The following is a 22,859-nucleotide window of genomic DNA, read 5'->3' as shown; positions in this document are numbered from 1 at the left end:
ACTAGAATCTTTGAGTATAACACTAGAGTCAGGTCCCAGTCAGACTCTGGTATGTGTTAAAACTAAGCTGGATGAGACCTTTAGGAATCTGTGTCTCAGTATTAGGCTTGACAGTGGGTAAAGTATAGCTCTCGTGAGAGACTGTCATCTCTGTCATGAGCTTATAATAATTGTTTTCTTCAGACATTGATTCATTTTCTTCTTCCTTAATAGTTAAAATTGCAAAAGCCACACAGGGGCCAGATTTTCCTTGCAGCCTTCAGGAATCCCCCGGCAAGTTCAAATGTGGGTCAGATATAGAGAACAGTCACCCATCTGTGATTTTTTCCCCCGAATGGCCAGAGGACCAGCTCGCCCTCCAATTTAGGAGGGTGAGTTCTTGAAGCTGGAGGGTAAACAGGATGCCCTCCAGCTTGGAAGTAACAGTAGTATGTCTTTCAAAGTAAGTGAGCGAGAGGGTGCCCCAAGATGAAGAAGCCCTCTCTCCAACTTCTTTCTAAAACTGAAAAAATACAAATTAAACACCCAGGCCACCAGTGTGGAAGGGGATCTCAAATCGAAGGTAGTGCCACTCCGTATGGCAGGATCAGAGTAAAGTCATAAACTGCGTTCTAACATTGCTACCCGATATTGAGCAGTACCCTGGAAAGTAATGGAACGGGTGAGTCTTGAAGGCATAAATCACTGATGGGCACAAATGTGTGAGGATTAAAAATGCTATTTCACAAGGTGGTGATGTTCCAGTGGTGAAGCAGAATGTCTACAGTTTGGGGCAGAACCTGGATCTGTCAGATTTTTGTTTCATCAAAGATGCTGAAGAGGCCAGGAGAAGTGTGTTTATTCTGCTCACCCCAGATGGATGGAACAAATCATTAATTGAGTTTCACATCTTAGGTCATTCTACTCCAGGCTTCAGCCAGATATGCCCTGGATTGACACAGTTGGGCTTGCGTTTGCTGAGAGCTAACACTGAGGTCCAACTCTGGGGCCTGGTGAAGGCTCCGGTAGTACAAAATCAAGACCTGAATTTTCAAAACAGCGGCAGAAAGTAGGAGTCAGTGAGAATTCTCAGCCAAACATACATAATAAGGCCAGCCCAGACATCCATTACTCTTGTAGAAACAGCTGTGACCCAGAGAAAAAGTTGCTTGATTGATAGCTCTAGCTTTCTGATCTCTACAATCAGTTTCACAATGTTTATTTACCATAAGGTGAAGTGGTTTCAAGGGCTTAATGTTTCTGTTATTGATACATTAAAGGGTCTGGTTGATTGATACTTATATTGCCCTATAGTGAAATGGCTTTTTAAAAAAATATAGTGGAAAGTAATGAATGAATAGCTTTTTAAAGCTTTTTTTTAAAACACTCTACTGTCACTATAGGGTTCTATTGTTCTCTACAGTGTATCGTGGGTCAAGAGACATAGAAGTGCCATAAACAAAAACAAAAAGTGCTGGAAAAACTCAGCAGGTCTGACAGCATCGGTGGAGAGAAAGAGAGTTAATGTTTTGAGTCTGTACGACTCTTCTTCAGAACTAAAGAAAAGTAAAAATATGGTGAAATATATATTGGTTAATGGGGGTAGGACAGGTGAAGCTGGATAGAAGGCCAGTGATAGGTGAAGGCAAAGGAGAGATCGCAAAAGATATCATAAACAAAAGGTCGAAGGGGTGTTGATGAAACACCTTCGATCTGTTCCGCAGGCATGACCCAGACCTTCCTGTCGCTTGCCATTTAAATACACCACCCTGCTCTCATGCCCACATGTCCATCCTTGGCCTGCTGCAATGTTCCAGTGAAGCTCAACGGAAACTGGAGGAATAGCACCCCATCTTCCGATTAGGCACTTTACAGCCTTCCGGACTTACCATTGAGTTCAACAATTTCAGTCCATGAGCTCTCTCCTCCATCCTGACCCCTTTTTGATACCCCTTTTTCCAAATATTTATTTTTTAATTTATATACATATATATAATATTTACCCACCTATTTTTAGTATTTCTTAAATTTATTTCCATTTTTATTCATTGTTTTATCCCCACCTTTTAGCCTTTTTAAATCATTTTTCTCACACCATCCCCTCCCCCCACCCCACCCCCACTAGGGCCATCTGTCACTTGCTTATCCTGCTTTCTACTCTTAATGTCACCATTCACATCTCCTTTAGCCACTATCACCACCATCAACGCCCCTTCGACCTTTTGTTTATGATATCTTTTACAATCTCTCCTTTGCCTCCACCTATCACTGGCCTTCTATCCAGCTTCACCTGTTCCACCCCCCTTAAACAGTATATATTTCACCATATTTTTACTTCTCTTTAGTCTGAAGAAGAGTCATACGGACTTGAAACGTTAACTCTGTCTTTCCAGAGATGCTGTCAGACCTGCTGAGTTCTTCTAGCACTTTTTGTTTTTGTTTCAGATTTCCAGCGTCTGCAGTATTTTGCCTTTATCATAGAAGTGCCATAGCTTGGTATAGGGAGCATGAGGAGCCATAGAGGTGGGTGGAGGGGCATAGTTGGCATAGGGGGGCATGAGGGGCCATGGTGGTGTTGAGTGAAGGTCCTTACCTTGGCATAGGGGGCATAAGGAAGACCTTTTAAACTCACTCATGCAGACTGAAGTTCACGACTCCTCTGAGGGGCCGTGAACCACGGCTCTTTAAAAGCCTGGCCCAACTCCATCAAAATTGCAAAAGAGTAGGAGATTCCTATCCCCGCAATGGAGCCGGCCTGATCGGGACTGTCGGTGTGTGGGCTTTTGACACGAACCAGCCCGCACCTTTTAAAGGCACTCCCAAAAATCAGACAGCCCAAGAATAGGTTCGGGAATCCCAGGAGCAGAATCCGCCCGCAATTTTTAAAGGGCTTCCGAATGACCTTGACTCGGTGAAAAATCCAGCCCCAAATGTTGAAACATAGCCCTGCAGCCACTGAGGAAATTTTTTTTACATACTTTCACTTTATCAATTTGTTCAATTTGGACTTCCCACCCTCTTCCCTCCAAGCAGCACTGTGTCTTTGGGATGGGGCCTCAGTTTCACCACCATAAATGCAAGGCCTAACTCCAACTAATTTGATTACCTTGTCCCTGGGATTTGGGATCCCACCCACTGTACATACACTACAACAACAGCAGCATTAAATGTTGTCCCTATGATGTTGCAAAGAATTCATATGAATGAGATGAGTCAAAAGGCTTTTTCTCATGCTATGACCATGTATACTTTTACTATGTTCATGAATGTAACATTAGTCAAAAACTTGCATGCTTCAGAAGCTGAGATGTCTTATTAAGGAGAATTAGTCATAATTCATGTAATCTTTCAAAAGAAAATAGTTAAGACATGGGTTTTAATTGGACTTCTTACCAAAGTTTAAATAAATTTGGATTTTCCAGTGGGTCTCAGTGGGAATTTCATCATAAGTTGTTTTGTTGGTTCCCTGTGGGCAGGCTACAGCTCTCTCAGTGCTGGACAGCCTCCTGTGGGCCCACCAATGTCAGGAGCTCAACTGCTGTCTTTAATTGGACAGCAAGCATAAGGTCATTAATTGGCCCATCCTACAAAAGTTGGTCCCAAACAGAAAATCCATCTTCAGTGTAACAGTTCTCCAATTACTAATAACTCTGAATTGCACCCCAAAACTCAGTACGCACAGAGCTCAGGGGAAATTAGTCACAACAGGTCTGCTTATTTATGGGAAGCTGGTGCCTACTGGGATTTGAGTCAGATTTTACATAGCAATGGATTTAGGCAGGAGAAGACCTTCTATCCATCATCCACTATCCACAGTATTATCTCAGTGCATGTTGTCATAAAAGTATAACAATTCACATAATATTATTGTGATTTATTATAAAAGTAGGTTAATAGTGGGGTTTGGATAGTTTCTGTGTGTGTGTGTGTGTGAAATTTAATTGAATTGGATACCGCTGGTCTGTAGGCTTTGACTCATCAACAGAAGCTAGGTTTGAAATGCTAAATATGTAAACGTGGCTGAAGTCTTAGAATGTGAGGTGGGGAAAATTTGCATTTTTGGATAAATCAGGGCAGTTTGAATTTCAAAGATATGGTAGGATGTTTACACCTAGCCAGAGAAGCTAGGTCAGGCAGTGTGTTTATTTTTCCCAAAGGTTACTGACAATATTAGCACCATAAAAAGATTTATATTATAAGAAAGGTAAAGTTCCAAAGTCATATGGGAATAATGGAATTTACATTTAAAGGGAGAAGCATGTAAAAAGGAGAATGATGCTATGAGTCAGGGAAGGCTTTGTAAGATCTAACAGAAGTGTGAGAAGCCCCCAGTATTTGTGCATTAAGCCTGCTGTCTACAGAAACCAAAGCTGGGAAAATCCACTTTGAATTCTACTATCCAGACTATAGTGTTGACTTGCCTCGATCTGTTTAAAATCCTATTTTTTACTGTTGCATTAACGGGGGTGTAACTGGAAACCAGATTAATTAGGGGTTTTAGGAGTTATTGTGGCGGTAATTTGTAGACCTCTGTATGTGTTTGAAATCTTTTCTTTCATTAATAAATGTTTAATTTAGTTTTCTTTAAAAAATCTCTAAAGTCTTGCTGGATTTATTACTACTGAATTCAGAGCACACATCACGAAATAAACACAAATTGCAAAACCGTTGTGATAGCTGGGTTCGAGTTTCCCTTGTGGATTCGATCTGCCTGTGACACATCATCTGCCGCATCATAACTATTTCTAATATTCTTGAGAAGAACTTATCTAGTTGCATCTTGAAGCCCATTAAGATTTCTTGCTCGACAACCTGTGCTGATAATCTGTTCCATTCTTGGTTCAAAAAAAAAGTTCCTTCCATATTTGCTACTTTCTTTTGATGTTCTTAATTTGTAAAAGTGACCTCTAGAGGGAGCTACCTTGGTGGGGCTTGTGGTGTAATAAGAAGTTGAACGACCTGGAAACTTCTATGCAACCTTTAAAAACATAAGGCAGCCTGGACTATTCAGCAGCAGACTGGAAGACAATTGGCTAAGAGAGAAACAGCACTTCCTCTTTTGTTCTACTCCCACATAACTTCACTGCAATCTTTTTATTACAGTTGTATAAAATTTATGAGCAATTAATCACTGACTTTATCTCATCATTTTTTTGGGATGTGAGGAGGAATGTTTATTGCCCATTCCTGGTTATCCTGATACAACTGAATGGCTTTGCTGGGCCACTTCAGAAGGCAGGTAAGAGATAAGTGGTGTGGCACTGGAGTCACTCATGCCCAGTCTAGGTAAGAATGGCCGGTTTCCATCTCTAAAGGAAATTACTGAATGAGTTAGGTTTTTATGATAATATGACATCTTCATCATTACAGTTTTACTGACACCAGCTTATTATTACTCACGTATTTTTTCAAACTGAACTCCAATTGTCAAACTGCCACCATTAATATGTGTAAGACATATTGTTTAAAGGGCTTTTACTTTTTGAAATGTTGGGTGTATTAATATCATCTGGATATTATAAATAGGCCAAATTAATTTAATTGGAATTATGCTTTTTTGTTGAGTTAAGAAGAACACAGGAACAGGATCAGGCATTAAGTCCCTTAAGGCATTTCCATCACTCAATTAGATCATGGCTGAACTGTACTTACGTTTACTTGCTTTTGACCCATTTCCCTTGATACTGTTATTAATACTGTTTTGTCATGATATATAGACAATGGCTGCAGTCCTGTCTATGTATGAATAATGAATTTGAAACACAGGTTTCAATAATAACTTATAGGTAGGTTCTGAGTTGGGTGAGGGAGGTGTGAAAGTGGGCACAAAATTCTGATGATCTTTTGGCAAGTCAGAATGTTCAATATAAACAGAGATCAATATCTCTGTAAGTAGCACTGCTGCCTCAGAGCTAGAAACTCCAGGTTCAAGTCCCACCCCAGGATTTGTTAGCCATGAAAGGAGTGCACATGAAACAGTTCAACATGTTGATAATCAGTCTGATAATCCTTCCAACAATTCTATTCCCCAAAGGAGATAAAGGTGTCTGTGAAGATATGAAACAAACAAACAAGTGATGGGCACCCACATGATACAATCTCAATTCAATTATTTAAAGGACCAATTCAAAGATGGAACTTGCAAGAAGGTTTTGTAAAGAGATGACAATCGTAGCAAGATGAACTCAGGACATTCAAAGGTTGTGGCCTGCTTTAACAACTGGGGCAGTAAGGACGAGGTGGAGCTAATCTCCCACTGCAATGGGAAGAGGACACCTACTACTGCCAGGTATAGTTAGAGGTAGCTGAGGTGGTGAGCAGTAGGAACATTATGGCCTGTACCTAGATCCAGTGCAGGAAGAAGCAGCTCAAGAAAGGTTATTGCAGTTAGTACTGGGGATCAGTGGTCTATCAGCATACTTGGCCATCGGAGATGGGAGATGGGAAGTTCCCAACCAACTGGTGACGAAATTAAATATCGACCAAATGTCATACAAAACTGAGTCATGTTGACTTGATTCCAGAAGCAAGTGAAAGAAGAAGCTACAGATGTCTGCCAATAACTGACACGAAAATTTCAACCTTTGGAACCACTGTTATTCTGTGAGATCAAGGAAGTTCAGCCTCTGCCTGTACACTCCTTTATGCAGGCACTGCATCCTGCTTGACCCCTCTGCCCCTTCCCTCTCTGCTCATCCCCTCTCTGCTGCTGCACCCTGTCTGCTGATCACCTGCAGGCTTCTCCACATCATGCTGTTGCTGCTGCTGATTACTTTGAATAGAGTAAAGGGTTAACTCGAATAATAGCTACTGGGCATGTGCGTAAGGACCTATGGCATAGTGATGTCACTCACAGAGAGAAGATGTGTGAGAAGCACCTTAGAGAGGAGCTGTAGCTATCTTTCAATGTTCTGTAACCTTGTATATAATTAGTTATATAATTAAAAAAGTTTTGAAGGAAAAACCATTGCCTCCAGCAAGATCTCTTCAAGAGCAAGAAGACCAATGTCTCCCAAGATAAACCCAACAGTAACAGATGGTGGCAGCAGTGAAGACACCCACAGAGGAACAGTAAGAAATGGTGGGAAACTGCCTGAAGGGAAGCCCAGCAGCAATGGAAAGTATTGGGTGAAGGACTTCGAGACCAACCCAGCAACTACACTGGAGAAGGAAAACACAAGGACATCCCAGCGACTAGCAAGGCAAGTGGCAACCTCAACCCAGGGTGAGAAATGACTTCTACCCTACGTCTCCCAGAACAGTTCCAAAACATAGAGGCATAGAGGGCCCCAGGCAGGCTGTGCAATGGCAAAACTGGAGAAGACGTTTCACCCAGTACTACAACCCTTCAGGTCTTGCGAGTAAGAGGAACAAAGGTTAGCACTATGTGATATGCTGTCGGGTAGCATCACAGGCAACATACTGGCCAGACAGGGGGTGAACGAAGAGATAGCCTCCTAAGAGGATGTCATCAGAGCATTTGACTCATACTTTAGTCTCCATCGAATCATTGTAATAGCGAGGACAAAATTTAATCGACACGGTATAAAACAGAGTGGAGGAATCAATCCATTCATCAATAATCTCGACTGTTTGCCTGACAATTGTGAGTATGGAACATTAAAAGACAACCTGATCAGAGATTGAATAGTCGTAGGTGTTTTTGATGAAAACCTCTCTGACTTATTATAATCTTGGGAAGATTTAACGCTAAGTAAAACTGTACAACTGGCCAGACAGGCTGAAGAGTGGAGGCAAAATAAAGTCTTTGGAAGAGGTGCGAGGGAAATACCGCATGAACAGCCCGATGAAGACATTCAGTTTGTAGGCTGTAAAGCTGAAAGTACATCATGGTAGCAACCAGGGAAGCACGCTGCAAAGGCAGCAAGTCATTTTCCAATGTCTGCGCTGTAGTGGGAAGAAGGTCCACAGGCACGAACAATGCCATGCCCGAATCGCACAGTGCCATGGGGGTGTGGCAAGATTGGTTATTTTAAAACAGTATGTCATTCAAGAAAGCCTGTGCTTACAAACAAAAGGAAAAATCTGCTAAAGGAAGCTCTATCCAAGAGATACAGGAACCAGACAAACAGGAAATCTCCTCCCTAAAAGAAAATAAAAGCCAATAGTGAACGTTAACATTGAGGTTAATGGACATCATACAGAATTCAGATTGGATACGGAGGCTGGCGTCTGTTTTGTCTGACAGAGTTCAATGGCTGCAAAAACATTACTCTGCAACCTTCATCAGTTCAACTCCAAGGTTGAATCAAGGAATCAAGCTATATCTTAAAGGTCAATTTGATGCAACACTAAAGTACAAAGATAAGAAAATCTCTGAGACACTATATGTTATTCAAAATCAGGAATGCTCTCTGTTGAGCAGGAAAGCTTGCATAGGTCTAAACCTAATCCTTAAAGTTGGTGAAGTCAATAACAAGAACAAGACAACCCATTTAGAAGAGAATATCCAAAACTCTTCAGAGGCCTGGGGTAATTGAAAACTGTGTACAACATCACGCTCAAAATAGATGCAAAACCCATTTGCAAACTCACACCCAGGAAGGTTCCACACCCACTTCTGAAACTGGTCAGGAATGAGATAGAGGCGATGCTTCATAAGAGGTTATTTCACCAGTCACTAAACCACCCAGGTGGTGCTCTGGTTGGTATTAGTTCCAAAACCAAATGGCTCCATCTGATTCTGTATTGACCTGATGCAACAGAACAAGGCAGTGAAATGAGAAATAGATCCAAGGCATCGGTAGATGATAACCGAGCCAAACTCACAAAGAGTACAATCTTTATCAAGCTGTAAGCAAACAGCAGATTCTGGCAGTTGCCACTGGATCAGGAGTCAAAACTCCTAACCGTGTTTATAACACCCTTTGGGTGTCACTGTTTGAACCATCTGTCTTTTGGAATCATGTCTGCAGCAGAAATTTTCCAAAGGACATTGTCCAACATATTAGAAGGTACGGAAGGCGTCATATGCCACATGGATGATATTTTAATCCATGGCTCAACAAAGGAAGAACATGGTAAAAGGGTAACAGAAGTATTAAGAACACTGTAAGATGTAGGCTTACTCTTCAGCAAGAAATGTGAGTTTTCCAAACCCACAATAAAATTCCTAGGCCATATCATACAGACAACAGGAATCACTGCAGACAAGCAGAAGAGAAAAGCCATAAAAAATTCCTGCCACTCGGGAATATCACCAAACTACAAAGGTTTATATGGGTATGGCGAAACAACTGGGAAAATTCCTACCTCACTTAGCTCAAGTAAATGAACCTCTAAGACAACTTTTAACACAATACCAGCCGTAATGCTGGACAGAGCATCAGCAGCAATCGTTTGAAAAAAATCAAAACAATATTAACATCTTCAGAGACCCTATGTCACTGCGATACCAAACTTCCAACCATGGTAGCAGCAGATGCATCAGCAACAGGTCCAGAGTGATGGGACAAGAAGACCCATCTATTGTGCATCAAAGTCCTTAGCCAAGATCAAAAAGCGCTATCCTGTCATAGAAAATAAAGCCCTTGTAGCATCTTGGACATGTGAGAAATTTTCTGATTACATCTTGGGCCCACAGTTTAAGATCAAAACTGATCACAAACCACTTGGTATCCTTATTGAACACGAAAGAAATTGCAAAGATGCCGCCCCGAATCCAGAGATTCAAATCGAGGCTCATTCAATACGATGCTACTGCAGAATATGTGCAGGGTAAATACCAAACTATGGCCGACACACTGTCATAGATACCCACCAGCTACCCAATGCAGGGAGATAAAACTTTCATTGAATAAGTTGAGGCCTTGAAGAGCTTAGCTGCTAGATACTTATCAGCAAGAGCGAAAGTTGCAAGAATTTCGAGAACTCAAAGGCAAGGTGAAGAACATATGCAGATTCGCACATACTGTCTTGATGGATGGCCACAGTACAGTCTGAGTAACCCCATTCTTTAGCAGTACTTTGAACAACATCACCACGTTAGCATCACATAGAGGACCTCTTGGTCTATGATGAGCGATGGGTGGTACCATGAGCTCTCCGCTTGGAAGCCCTCCAGAAGATTCAACAAGGACAACCTGGTATTGCCAAGTGTGGGGCCAGGGCACAAAGGTCCGAATGGTAGCCAGGAATTTCACGCTGTATTGAAGACATGGTCTCCAACTGTGTCCACAGGCAGAATGAGGTTTCCTCAAAGTTTTATTAAATAAATAAAAAAAATTCCTGAACTTTAAAAACATGTCCCATCTCATGTGACTGGAGAGGAAATGTTTAAATAACTTTTTTAATGCTTTATTTAATTTTTTAATGCTTTATTTAATTATTTTAATATCAACTTAATCTCCCTGAGGCAGCTCCATGCCTCAGGGAGTTTACTGCGCTCTTTTGTGCACATGCACGAAACAGCACAGGCCCCAACTCTCCCTCCTCCCCCCGCCCACACAGATAGCGCTGAGCTTAATTGGCCCACGCCTGCCCCCACCCGCTCCCACCCAGCCCGTCTGACATAGGTAAGATGCTGCCCAATAGGTTTCTGTTTAAGTTTCTTCCCCATGGCAACCAGATCACATGGCTTTCTCCAGGCAGAGGTGTTAAGTATTACCACTATCCCCTTTTCCAGTATACTGTGTTTCACCTTAAGTTAAAGGAGACTTTTAAAACTTGTAAAGTCCAGCATTCATAACACATTGCCCTTGCCTTTTCAACAACATGAGGTTCAATTTTGCTGACAATTGTATTGTGAGGTATTTTATTAAGCACCCTATAAATCAGAGTACAATGGAGATCCCAAGAGATTTTGGGGTCCAGACACATAGATCATTAAAATATCAAGGGCAGGTTCAAAAAATAATTCAAAAAAGGCTAATGGAATGCTGACCTTTATATCTCGAAGATTAGAATAAAAGGGGTCATGCAATGAAAAGCATTGACTAGACCACACCTGCTTCAGCCCTGGGAAAATCTTCTACTCTATGTCATATATGTAATAAAACAAATGAAGCTGGCTGAAGGGTAGGAAATAATGAATATTCATTAGAAGAGTCATGTCAGAATGGGGTGCCTCAGGGCTCAATGCTGGGCCCATACATGGCTGTTTCCAAGTTTCAGACATGACCAAAAATTTGGAAATTCAATGCAAATGGTCAGATTTGCAAATTATATTAAAGTGGAAGGGGCAGTGGAATTGGAAACTACTCGGTGGACTGAACAAGGTGTGTAAATTGGAAGAACAATGGCAGATAAGATTTAATGTAGACAAGTGTGAAATGCTGCATGTGACTATTTTGTGTTAATCGAGATGGCGGATGTTAGTGATGGGAATCATGCCAGAATCAGATAGTCCCAGGTCAATTGTAGCATGGGCCAGATGTCGAGTGACAGTGCCCTGATTCAGTCCTGACAATCTTATTTTTAGAGGAGTTCTGAATCCTGGTTCTCATAAGTAAGTCAATTTGTGCTGAATTATAGGAAGTTACATATTGTTTACCCACAGCAGCTAGGAACTAGGTTAAGGTTGTTCAACTGCTTTCACTCAGCAACCTTGCTATTCGCAAAAACAAGGGATTTGAGCCCAGTTCCCAAAGGTGAAAGGAAACAGGTTTTTGCACTAAAGCTGAAAGCATATTCTCATGTCCTTTAACTATCTATTATCACAGCTTTAATATCCAAGTTTATTACTTGGTGCCACGTCTTATGTTCATAACTTCAGAAACCTTCTTTATATCTCCTTTCACATTTTACCTTGCTCAGAAAAATTGCCTTAGGTTATTTAATTTGTTCTCATAGCCCAGCAATCTAATGCAACTATTATATTGATTCCTTGAGTGCATGGTCTAGAATGGCCTAATTTTTATCATAATTTTGTTCAAAGTGGTTTGCAACATTCATGGCAGTTATACTGGCCATGGTCTGCAAATTCATTGAGTGGGCACCAATAGTGTACATACATATGCCGCTTGTCAACTGCTGCAGTTAGCAATCCAAGAAAGAAAATTTACTTTGACATTTCAAATTTCTGATGATGAAATGCCAGGTTTTAAAGGTTTCTTTGTTCTGCCCTCTGCCCTTTCGAATGCATCAACATCTCTCACATTATTGTAAGTGCAGTGATACCAATGTCCTGCTTGTCACAGCTGTCTATCACATTACAGGTAAATACTTGTGAGGTATTATTGGTCATGGTACAGTCACAAGTTGCACTGAGACTCACTATTTGGTTGAAAGATGAAAAAAATCCAGTTCTTGCTCCACAGTAATCTGTGAATCATAACATTGTTTAGCTGACAGGAAAACAGGAAATACATTACTTACTTTGACACAAAGAAGTAGTATGAATTTCCATCATTCTTTTGTTATAAATGTCCTGTTAAACATGTATAATTTTAATAAATATGAAAATTGCATTCCCAATACATTTGGCATACTGCATTTCAGCTTTAGGGCATTTTTAAATTCTATGACAATGAATGTTATTCATTTGGGCCTTTATTTTGAGCTCACTTGAACAGAAATTACTAGTCAAGGACATTCCTTGTATATAACCAAACTTCAAATGATTTCAGCATCATTATGGGGCATATTATTTATCATTCTAGTAATGTCACTGTTTTGTGTCAGTCAAGTTTCATATTATTCAGTTAGATGTCACTCAGTGAGTGGAACTTCACAAGGCCTGATACCATCAATGGGCCTCAGATACAATGGGAGACATATCAGAAATTCACAGGTGCCTTGCCAGTTAATTTTCCATCCATGATTTTAATGGGAGGAAATTCATTAGCAAGCCACCCACAATTTTTCAGTAACCTGTCGGCTGTGTGAGGCCTTACCAGTGACATGGGACATAGAAAACTCTGCCTATTGCGTTTTCAAAGAAAGGAACAATTATGATCATTTTTGGTCTAGACGACATCTATAGCAACATTACTATCATTTACCAATGAGGCTGGAGCAGGTGAAAAAAGAGACCCATTTATCTGAGTTGAGAATCGATGTTTATAATTTTATGTCTTTAGCAGAATCTGTACTAGGAAATAATCAAAATCTGATGTCACGTCTCTACAACTACAATTGCTGGAAGGTAGGAGAGAAGGGTTCCAGGCTGCTGCTTTTTTTCCCTTCCTCCTCCCTGTGGGGAGCCTAGCCTTGCTTATACTACATCTCCATAATGACGGCATGGTAAAAGATGGGAATTTTGGGAATCCTCTTTTATTTGCCGTGATGCCTCCTGAAAATATATTTTGTATATGTTGCAGAGATATTACATTTCCAAGCATTATAAGGAGACACTAAGATTTTAAGTAAACTTAAGTGCCTCCAAGCTTCATTGGAATTTTTCTGAGATTATATTGTGACATCCCACGTATGCATCAAAGTGTGTGCAATGCTCAATTGACAAGATCCCAGCCTGCCCCATAGCTTCCAAACTTAATTCTGGCCAAATCACTCTGCAAACGCTTGAAGCAAATATGGCATTTATGCACTTGAGTTCGTTTTTTGTTTTGTTACAGCTATATCCAGCCCCCCCACACTCAGAATGAAACAACCATTGATCAGATGGAGACATGCAAAAACATGGCACACAAGTAGCAGAGTGGACTGCAGATAAATTAAATGAAACAGCAGGACCCTGGACTGATTGGCAGGTACTAAAGTTATTTTCAGAAGGAGACTATAAAGGCCATATAATTACATTCAAATTTTGGTGGGTTTTCCAAGTAAAATTAGGACTTTTTGAGGTGTGGCAGCAAATGGAGCAGAACTTCTACCAGTTTCCCATCTCAGAACCGATACCTGCATTTCAAATAATGACTTGGCCCTTTTTGCAATTCATTCACTAAGAACCCACCTAGCTCGTTATAATATATGTTAATGAAAGCCAGAGGATTTAAACTCACAATGCATTGAGGGAAATTAGAATGAGAGATATAAGGCATAGTTGTTGCCCACAGTTGTTACAGGAGAAAATTAGGAGTTTCTCAGCATAAAGAATGTGAAGAGTATCAGGAATGATTATTGTGGTGAGATTAACTTTTTAAAACATTTTTTTTATTTCAGCATACACAGCTTTGGATTTGCTTCTGACTAGTTCTGGTGATCTGAGATTAGCAGGAGATTCTGTGAGGGCTTCTGAGGAGCAGATACAGACAATATCATGAAGGTGTAGGAGTAGCATAGGGTGGAACAAAGGAGAGTCAGGCCTTTAAGGAAGATGTACCCCAAAGAATAACTAAGGGACAAAGGTCCCATGAAGATCTTAGTGAGGAAACCTTTGTATATTAGAAAAATGCACTTCACCAAAGAGGCATTAGGGAGCTCTGTCACCTACTGCATGAAAACCTGCAGGCACTCAACCTTCATAGCACATTTTAGGCATTCATGAGAATTCTCTGTAAATTAACCAGGTTTCAGTATGATTAAGAGAATACAAGGTGGACTTTGAGCAAGGAGGACCAAATGATGAAATTAGGCTTCACAAGGCTGAAGTCAAGATAAAGGACAAGGTACAGCTGACATTTTGCAAGGCTAGGCCTTATGCACAGCTAGAAGCAGTAAGTAAAGAGCTGAATAGATTAAAAAGAAATGGTCAAACACAAGAAACCGTGGAATGAGTACATGACAATTTCTTTGAAGTGGAAGGGAAAGAGCACCTTGTTTTGTTTGATAACTATAGCAAGTGGATAAATGTTGAGTCTATGCCCAATACCACAAGTGCCAAAACTATTGAGGTTTCAAGATGTTGGTTTGCATTTTATGGGTTGCCAGAGGTGATGGTGTGAGATATGGTCTACAAATTACATCAGAAGAGTTTGAAATATTTCTGAGTAAGAATAGTGTCAAACATACTCTGATACCACCATTTCACCCAGCATAAAATGGTGCCACAGAAAGAAGTGTACAGATTGTGAACAGGTCTTTGCAGAAGTATTTGCTAGTAGCAAGCTAGGCCTTAATTTCCATGTTTCTCTTCAACGAGATAATTTTCTTTTCTCTTACAGAATAACAGCTCAGTCTACAATAGGTTGCTCGCCTTGCAAGTTACTGTTTAAACACAGTCCACGGAACAGGGTTTAGTTTGCTTAAATAAAAGCAAAATACTGCGGATGCTGGAAACCTCTAACAATGATTAAAATCTTAAGGAATGAGATTCCATGCTTGTAAAAGTTAACTTTCAGTGGCAAAGACTTTGTTTGACAATAATTAAGACTTGTCATAGTGTCAAAAATGTATTCAATGGAATAAACAAGCCCTATTTTTTCTGGTGCGTTTGGTATGTACATATAACATAAGTACAGCAAATTTATGCCCACCTATGTATTTCAAACCCAAGTCTCTCAGTGCAAAACTGTCATTGCAAAGCTTCTAGAGGAACAGGGTAAATTGAGCAGCAGCTTCTTAATTTCTATGTTTATTTTGTATGTGCAATTGCTGATAGTTTTTGTCCAATTTACACTTAATAATGATGAGCGCTGTCAGTTTCACCATTATTTCCACAGCAAAATCCAACTCAACATTTTTCATTAAGTCAACTTAGTAGTCAAATCAAATAGTCTTATAGTTCCATTCCCTCCTTACTTTATTGTCAATTACAGAAAATTCCTGCATTCTTCAAACATTTCAGTGATTCTCAACATAAAACTTATATTAAAGAAATAATGGACAATGTGTAAGACTTGAAAGAAATTTAAAAATTACTGTTCATTCCTGTCTTGAGTCTGCAGCAAATATTATTTGGATTTTGTGAGCACTTGACCAAGGAGATAACCATTTGCGATATTCACTCTTATAATACATTTTTTTCAGCATGAGACTGTGTGAAACATAAAGCTTGATTAGGCACATACATTTCCTAGTCACAGCTATTTCTACATGTGTAACTCTGTAATATGGTCACTCTGATACCAGCTTCCTTAAAGAGAAATTTCATATTTTTGGTGTGCAAAATTTTTATCATAACCAATTTAACCTTCTAACTGATAAATCATGAAGTTGTAAGTTGGTTATAATAATTGATGACAGTGCAGATCAGGAAGCCATGCTCCATGGGATATAGTGTGATGGAGTTTAAAATTATGTCAGGAAGATATAATAATTTTCATAATGTTATTGGAATTCATTGTAAATGAGAGTGATAGTGGGGTCAGTGTCTGAGAGTCTTTGTGTGTGCGTGTGTGTGGGACTTAACTGAATTAAAGGCAACTGGTCTGAAGGCTTTGATGTAACAGAAGATAGCTAGGTTTGAAATGTTAAGTAGGTAACATAGATGTAAAGGGAACATTTGCATTTTTTAATAAACCAGAGTAGATTGAATTCAAAAGACAGAGGTGAAATATTTCACCTGGCCAGGAGAAGTTAAGAAACAATGTGTTTATTTTCCCCAAAGATTAGGGGTAAAATTGGTACTTTGATGGATTTTCATTATTAGAGGTAAAAGTCCAAAGACATAGTGAAACAATGGAAATTTGCATTCAAAGGGAAAATATGTATAAAGGGGAGAAAGCTGTGTGCAAGGGAAAGAATTCTAAAATCTAACAGGTGTGAAAAGCCTCCAGCATCTAAGCCTCAAGCTGCTGTCTACAACCAACTGAAGGTGAAAAATTCAACTGTTTAGGGTATTGTGTGTTACTTTGCCTGGGTCTTCTAAAAATCAATGTGTCTCATTGTTGCCTTAATGGAGGTAAAACTGGTGTTTAGATTAATTAGAGGATTTAGAAATTATTATAGTAGTAATTTGTAGATCTATGTATGTGCTTAAAATAATTTCTTCTATTGATAAAGTTTTAATTTAGTTTTGTAAGAAACCTATAAGACCTGGTGGCTGCCTTTTTACTGAATTCAAAGCCCACATCTCGAAATAAGTACAAATTGCAAATAGTTGTGGCAGCTGCTTCAAGTTTCCCTCTGTATTTGGGCAGCTTGGCATTTACCATCCGCCTGCCATAACAATTATGATTTTAAAAGTCGTTGAAATAACATTAGCCACAGAAGAAAACATTACACAATCAACCTAAATACTTAAGCATAATAATGTTGCCAATTTTATTCATTTATTATCTTATTTTAGGTCTAATTTAGACTTCAACATTTTTGAATGGCAGGCCATGGTGACCAAAGTCCAGGACACCATAAGCTGAAAAGAATAAAAGCTGGGTAAACCAGGAAATGATGGCTGTATAATGCCCAACTTGGGCTTTAAAAGTTATTAGGAGAAAGAAACTGGGAGGAAGGTAAGGATCCCACAGATTTGGGAAATAATGACTCCATGCAATGAGTCTGAATGTAGGAAGGAGGATGAGTGTGCTTGGCCAAATAAATAGAATAGAGAAAGGAAGCTTGTGACAGAAATTGAAGGCTAGAGATCATCTATCAAAGAGATCATCTATTGTATGGAAAGATTTCAGCTGTATTCTCTGAGTAAGTGTGAAGGAGCTTATCCAGAAATTGCATTCAAGTCAGACAGGTTTGGGACTATAAAGCATTAAGGGTTATTGAGAGAGAAAATATACTTAAAAATGCACTTAAAATATTTGTGCAGCACTCTATTGGCTATTGGTTACAACTTCTTTGGATACCAGCATGTTGCGTACACCTGATTTTTGAGATATTAGCAATTCTTTAAAGATGAATAAAGACTGAAAATGCACAATCCACAACATATCAATATTGCCTGGGACCTACTGATATTTGTTTGATCTCAGTTTGTCATTCAGTTAATGACCACAAATGGATTGTCTATATTAAATATCTTACATATCTCATATGCTCCACTGAAACCTGTTATATAAGCATTTCCTATAGGAAGTCAAATGTTAAAATGGCACAGTTAACCTGTATTACCTGTCATAGGAGGAGGTAGTACTATAATGGTCATTTAAATGCTAAATGGCAACATTGAGTTGTAAGAAATACCTTTCAGATGGTGCTGTATGATCTTTACCCCAGAAATCATTCAAATTGCCATTTTCCCCCCTCAGTACTTAAATTTAATCACACTGCTCCTTTGAGTGGTTCTTGGTACTGCAGTTACTTTTAAACCAGGTAGCAAACTTCAATTCCCATAACAAAAACAGAATTACCTGGAAAAACTCAGCAGGTCTGGCAGCATCGGCGGAGAAGAAAAGAGTTGACGTTTCGAGTCCTCATGACCCTTCGACAGAACTACTAGCTGAGCCCAAATTCATCATGCATAGGTTCTCCATGATAGCCAGGTAGGTGGCTCTGGTGTACGAGGCTTACTCCCCGGAGTAGTCTGCTGGGAGTAGTGTGCATTCTGTGCCCTCGCAAGTTGCCCAGTGACCACTATTAAAGAATTGTAATCGCTTCTGGATTCACTCTGTGTGATTGAAAAGCCTTCTGTACCGTTTACAGTAACACCATCCATCCACATGTTACCCTTCCCAAGCTAAACAAATCCTGTTTACCTAACTTTTTACTTATGCCCGAACTTAGCCCACATAATTTTCCACATTTTTTTCACGATAGACTTTTGGCAATGTCTTCAGTTTCCTTAATAACCCTTCAAATATGCTTATGCCCATTTGGGCTGTCAGACATTCCTACCACTTTTCCCCAGCCTTGTACATCTTTTCGAGGGAATTTAATTTCTAACTCAACATCCAATGGAAGTGATATGTTACGGTGAATACCTTTCACTATTCCTTGTATTGAAATCGATGATTTGGTAATATGCTCTGCACATAGCGGCCGATGGCTGCAACAGATCAGATGCTTCACACTTCGTTCTAAATGATCATTAATGAACTGGAGATGAGAACCCATTACCAGACTTACTTAGAAGTTGTCTTTGTGAGGCTGTGAAGTTTGTGTCCCCTTGCCAGAATGGATTAATTAAGTGGAAACATTTACTTTGAACTGTAAACAAAAACACAAAACACACGGTAAACAGAAACATTATAAGCAACATTATTGAAATAGAGCAGGTTACACAAGAAAAAGATCAATATTATCTTACAGTAGTTGACAGTTTGACGAACTATTGCAAATATCTCTTGGATTTAAAAGAAATGCTGTTAATATATTAAATAGGAAAACATATATTTCTCCAGAATTTAAGCTATCAAACTGTCTTACATTTGCAAGTTCTCCAAAGCCCAGAATGGGAGCTGAGCTGGTCGGAGGAATTGGAGAATGTTTCCAGTTTGGAGGCATCGATAATGTACCAGAAATCTGTCCCAATTGCGACCACTAGAAATACGAAGCTCATCGCACCGGTCAAAGCAACGGACACGGAGAGCATGCCAAATGTTAACTTCATCCTGGGGAATGAAGAGTCAGCAGAATGTCCAAATCCGCAGTTACTCCGAGAAGGCGGCCAGTCCAGAAAACCTACAATGACACCACTTCTTAGTCATGCTTGTTTCGAGGAGACAATAGCGACCTTGCAGTGCTGAGTGCTTTGTTTTCTCTCTCTCTCTCTGCTTCTGTTATTCGCCGAGGCGTGAGGATGAAATGTGTATGTCAGACGTAAACTCTGTGAAACTGCCGCTGTGATTAATGTCTATTCCTCGAGAGCAAAGCTGGACAATCTAGCAGCCCATTTGTCTTCATTGTTATTAGTGAAGAGCCCATATCGTTGGCTCAAAAAGCCTTTAAACTCCCCAAAACAGTGAAGTTTTCAGTTTGCTAGGCAGCTGTGTGTCTGTGTGTGAGAGAGAAGAGGGGGCTGAGGAGTCGCGGGCTGCTTTTAATGTAATGTTTTACAGCAGGCACTGCACACCTGAGATCTACTTGAAATGCTCCTGCGGTCTTCCAGTGAAAAGATAACATGGTAATCCAATTCCACAGTAAATGTAAAAAGAGGGAGAAACGCGGCAGATCTGAAATAAACAGAGAAAACAGGGAGAAAAAGAAACAGCTTAATGTTTGGATTGAAAAACATTGGTTAGAAGTTAGAATGGGGATATGCTTGGAGTTAAATTGTGATCAGAAGCGAAACAGATGCAATCTCATTTAAACAAATTGAATCCTCTTTATTCTGAGGATTGGTATGCATCACAATAGTGTTTTTTTTAAATAGGAATACTTTTAACCCTATAAGTAAGTATTTCACATTTATTTTGGTACTTCTATTTTGCAAACTGCATTCAGAATTTTAAAAGCAGTTGCTAAATCTCAGCACTCCCTTTTAAGGCAGTTTATCTCCAAATGCCCTCATTAATAAATACAAAACACATCGACTTCTTACTCAGATAAAAAATAAACACAATTCCTTAAGGGAGGTTCACAAGTCACTAAAATTGTTGGCGCTGATCACTGTTGGTTAGAACTGGGTAATTAGAGTTCTGCTAACACTTTACAGTCAGAGAATGCTGAAATACACTGGAAACAGACAGTCCCAATCTGCAAAGTAGAGGACCTGTCACACAGTGGCAGCAGTGTGTATCATCTCCAGAGTGCACTGCAGCAACTCCTCATAGGACAAACTGCAAGCCTCCTTACACAGCATCTTCCAAACCTGCAATCTCTACCATCTAGAAGGACTAGGGCAATAGATCCATGTGAATGCCATTACCTGCAGGTTTCCCTCCAAGCCACTCACCTCCTGACTTGAAACTATATCGTCGTTCCTTCTCTGCGGCTGGGTCAAAATCCTGGAATTCCTTAACAGCACTGTGCGTGTACCTACACCAGATGGACTGCAGCAATTCAAGAAGACAGCTCACCACCATATTCACAAGGACAAGTAGGGATGGGCAACAAATGCTGACCTAGCCAGTGATACTCACAATGCATGAACACATAAAAAATGATTAATACCAAGTACAAGACAATTACAACCAAGTGCAGGAAATATTGAATCAAAACATCCCAAATCATAACTGCTCCAAATATTAGGAAACCAATTTGTACAACAGGCTTCTATTTAATTCATAATTTACATCCTTGATGAAACTACACCTGGAATACTGTGTACAATTTTGGTCTTACCTAAGAGAGTTTGTCCTATGAGGAGTTAAGTGTAGTAGTCCTATATTTCCTTGAGTTTAGAAGAATGAGAAATGATCACATAAAAACATATAACATTCCTAAGGGGATCAACAAGACGGGAGGATGTTTCCCCTGCCTGGGGAGTCTAGAACTAGAGTCATGGCCTCAGAGAAGAGGGTTGGCCATTTAGGACTGAGATGAAGAGAAATTTCTTAATTCAAAGACCCATGATCCTTTGGAATTCTTTGCTTCAGATATCTGTGGATAATCAGTCATTGAGCATATTCAAGTCAGGGGGTGACAGATCTTTGGATACTAAGGGAATCAAGGGATAGAAGGATAGTGCAGGACAGTGTGCCCAAGAAAGAAGATCAGCCATGATTTTTTTTGCAAAAGTATACTTTATTCATAAAATATCTAAAATAATATTTGCAAAACATTTCAAAATGGTCATTACAGAAAGTGCAATGATATTCAAGTTTTCTACATAGATCCTGTTGCACTCTGAGGTGCATCAGTACAACTGTGATACATGTAATATTTATTGTAGACATTCAATGTGAGTCATACAGCCCAAGGGGGTCTACCCAATTCCCAGCCCCTCGTTGCATATGGCTATCAGTCTTGATCTTATCAATTTTCCAGGTTCAAATCCTACTCCAGGGCATGAGCACAAAAATCAAGTCTGACACTCCAGTGCAGAACTGAGGGACTATTTCAGTCCGAGGTGATGTCTTTCAGATAAGACGTTAAACTGAGGCCCATTCTGGCTGTTCAGCTGGGTGAAAAAGATTCCATGACACTATTTCCAAGAAGAGCACGGAAGTTATCCCTGTGTCCAGGCCACTATTTATCCCTCAAACAGCATTACAAAATGCAGATTATCTGGTCATTAACACATTACTATTTGTGGGAATTTGCTGTGTGCATATTTGCTGCTTTGTTTCCTACATTATAACAATGACCACACTTCAAAAAATACTTAATCGGCTTTGAGACTTTGAGACATCTGGTGGTCTTGAAAAGCATCATGAAAATGTCATGAAAGTTCACCCATTCTAATCTGTCTCTCTTTGAACTTACGGCACTCCGTTCTCTCAGGTCCAACCCCAACATTGTCATCAAACCTGCTGACAAGGGTGGTGTTGTTGTTGTCTGGCGCACTGACCTCTACCTCGCGGAGGCTGAGCGTCAACTCACAGACACTTCCTGGTACCTCTCCCTGGACCATGACCCCACCACTGAACATCAAACCATTGTTTCCAGGACTGTCACTGACCTCATCTCCTCTGGAGATCTTCCTCCCACAGCTTCCAACCTGATAGTCACCCAACCTCAGATGGCCTGCTTCTATCTCCTACCCAAAATCCACAAACAGAACTGTCCCGGCAGACCGATCGTGTCAGCCTGTTCCTGCCCCACAGAACTCATTTCTCGTTATCTTGACTCCCTTCTCTCTCCCCTTGTCCGGTCCCTTCCCACCTACATCCGTGATTTCTCTAACACCTTACAGCACATCAACAATTTCCAGTTCCCTGGCCCCAACCGCTTCCTCTTCACCATGGACGTTCAATCCCTCTACACCTCCTTCCCCCACCAGGAGGGTCTGAGGGGCCTTAGCTTCTTCCTCGAACAGAGACCCGAACAATCCTCATCCACCACTGCTCTCCTGCTTCTGGCTGAACTTGTTCTCACACTGAACAATTTCGCCTTCAACTCCTCTCACTTCCTCCAAATAAAAGGTGTGGCTATGGGTACCCGCATGGGCCCCAGCTATGCCTATCTCTTTATGGGGTATGTGGAACATTCCTTGTTCCAGTCCTACTCTGGCCCCCTTCCACAACTCTTTCTCCGGTACATCAATGATTACTTCGATGCTGCTTCATGCTCTCGTCTGGACTTGGAAA

General features: G+C 40.2%; 1 protein-coding gene and 1 long non-coding RNA gene across 2 annotated transcripts in view; one reads left to right on the top strand and one right to left on the bottom strand.

Annotated features, from left to right (window-relative positions):
- The window catches only part of LOC121288496, a 98,688-nt gene extending 83,559 nt beyond the window's left edge, over positions 1-15,129 (top strand). The window contains exons 2-3 of the long non-coding RNA XR_005945367.1: positions 13,515-13,649; positions 15,003-15,129. This is a non-coding gene — a long non-coding RNA (uncharacterized LOC121288496). The remainder of the gene's footprint in view (positions 1-13,514; positions 13,650-15,002) is intronic.
- The window catches only part of LOC121288495 (transmembrane protein 114), a 133,722-nt gene extending 114,443 nt beyond the window's left edge, over positions 1-19,279 (bottom strand). The window contains exons 1-2 of the mRNA XM_041207034.1: positions 19,096-19,279; positions 18,796-18,876 (exon numbers count right to left, since the gene is read on the bottom strand). Coding sequence (XP_041062968.1) covers positions 18,796-18,876; positions 19,096-19,279 — 265 coding nt within the window. The remainder of the gene's footprint in view (positions 1-18,795; positions 18,877-19,095) is intronic.
- Positions 19,280-22,859: the final 3,580 nt, after the last annotated feature.

The sequence above is a fragment of the Carcharodon carcharias genome, chromosome 15 (genome assembly GCF_017639515.1).
Source record: "Carcharodon carcharias isolate sCarCar2 chromosome 15, sCarCar2.pri, whole genome shotgun sequence".
Classification (NCBI taxonomy): Eukaryota; Metazoa; Chordata; class Chondrichthyes; order Lamniformes; family Lamnidae; genus Carcharodon; species Carcharodon carcharias.
Note: the sequence above shows the minus strand (reverse complement) of the source record. Positions and strands in the feature narration are given on the sequence as shown.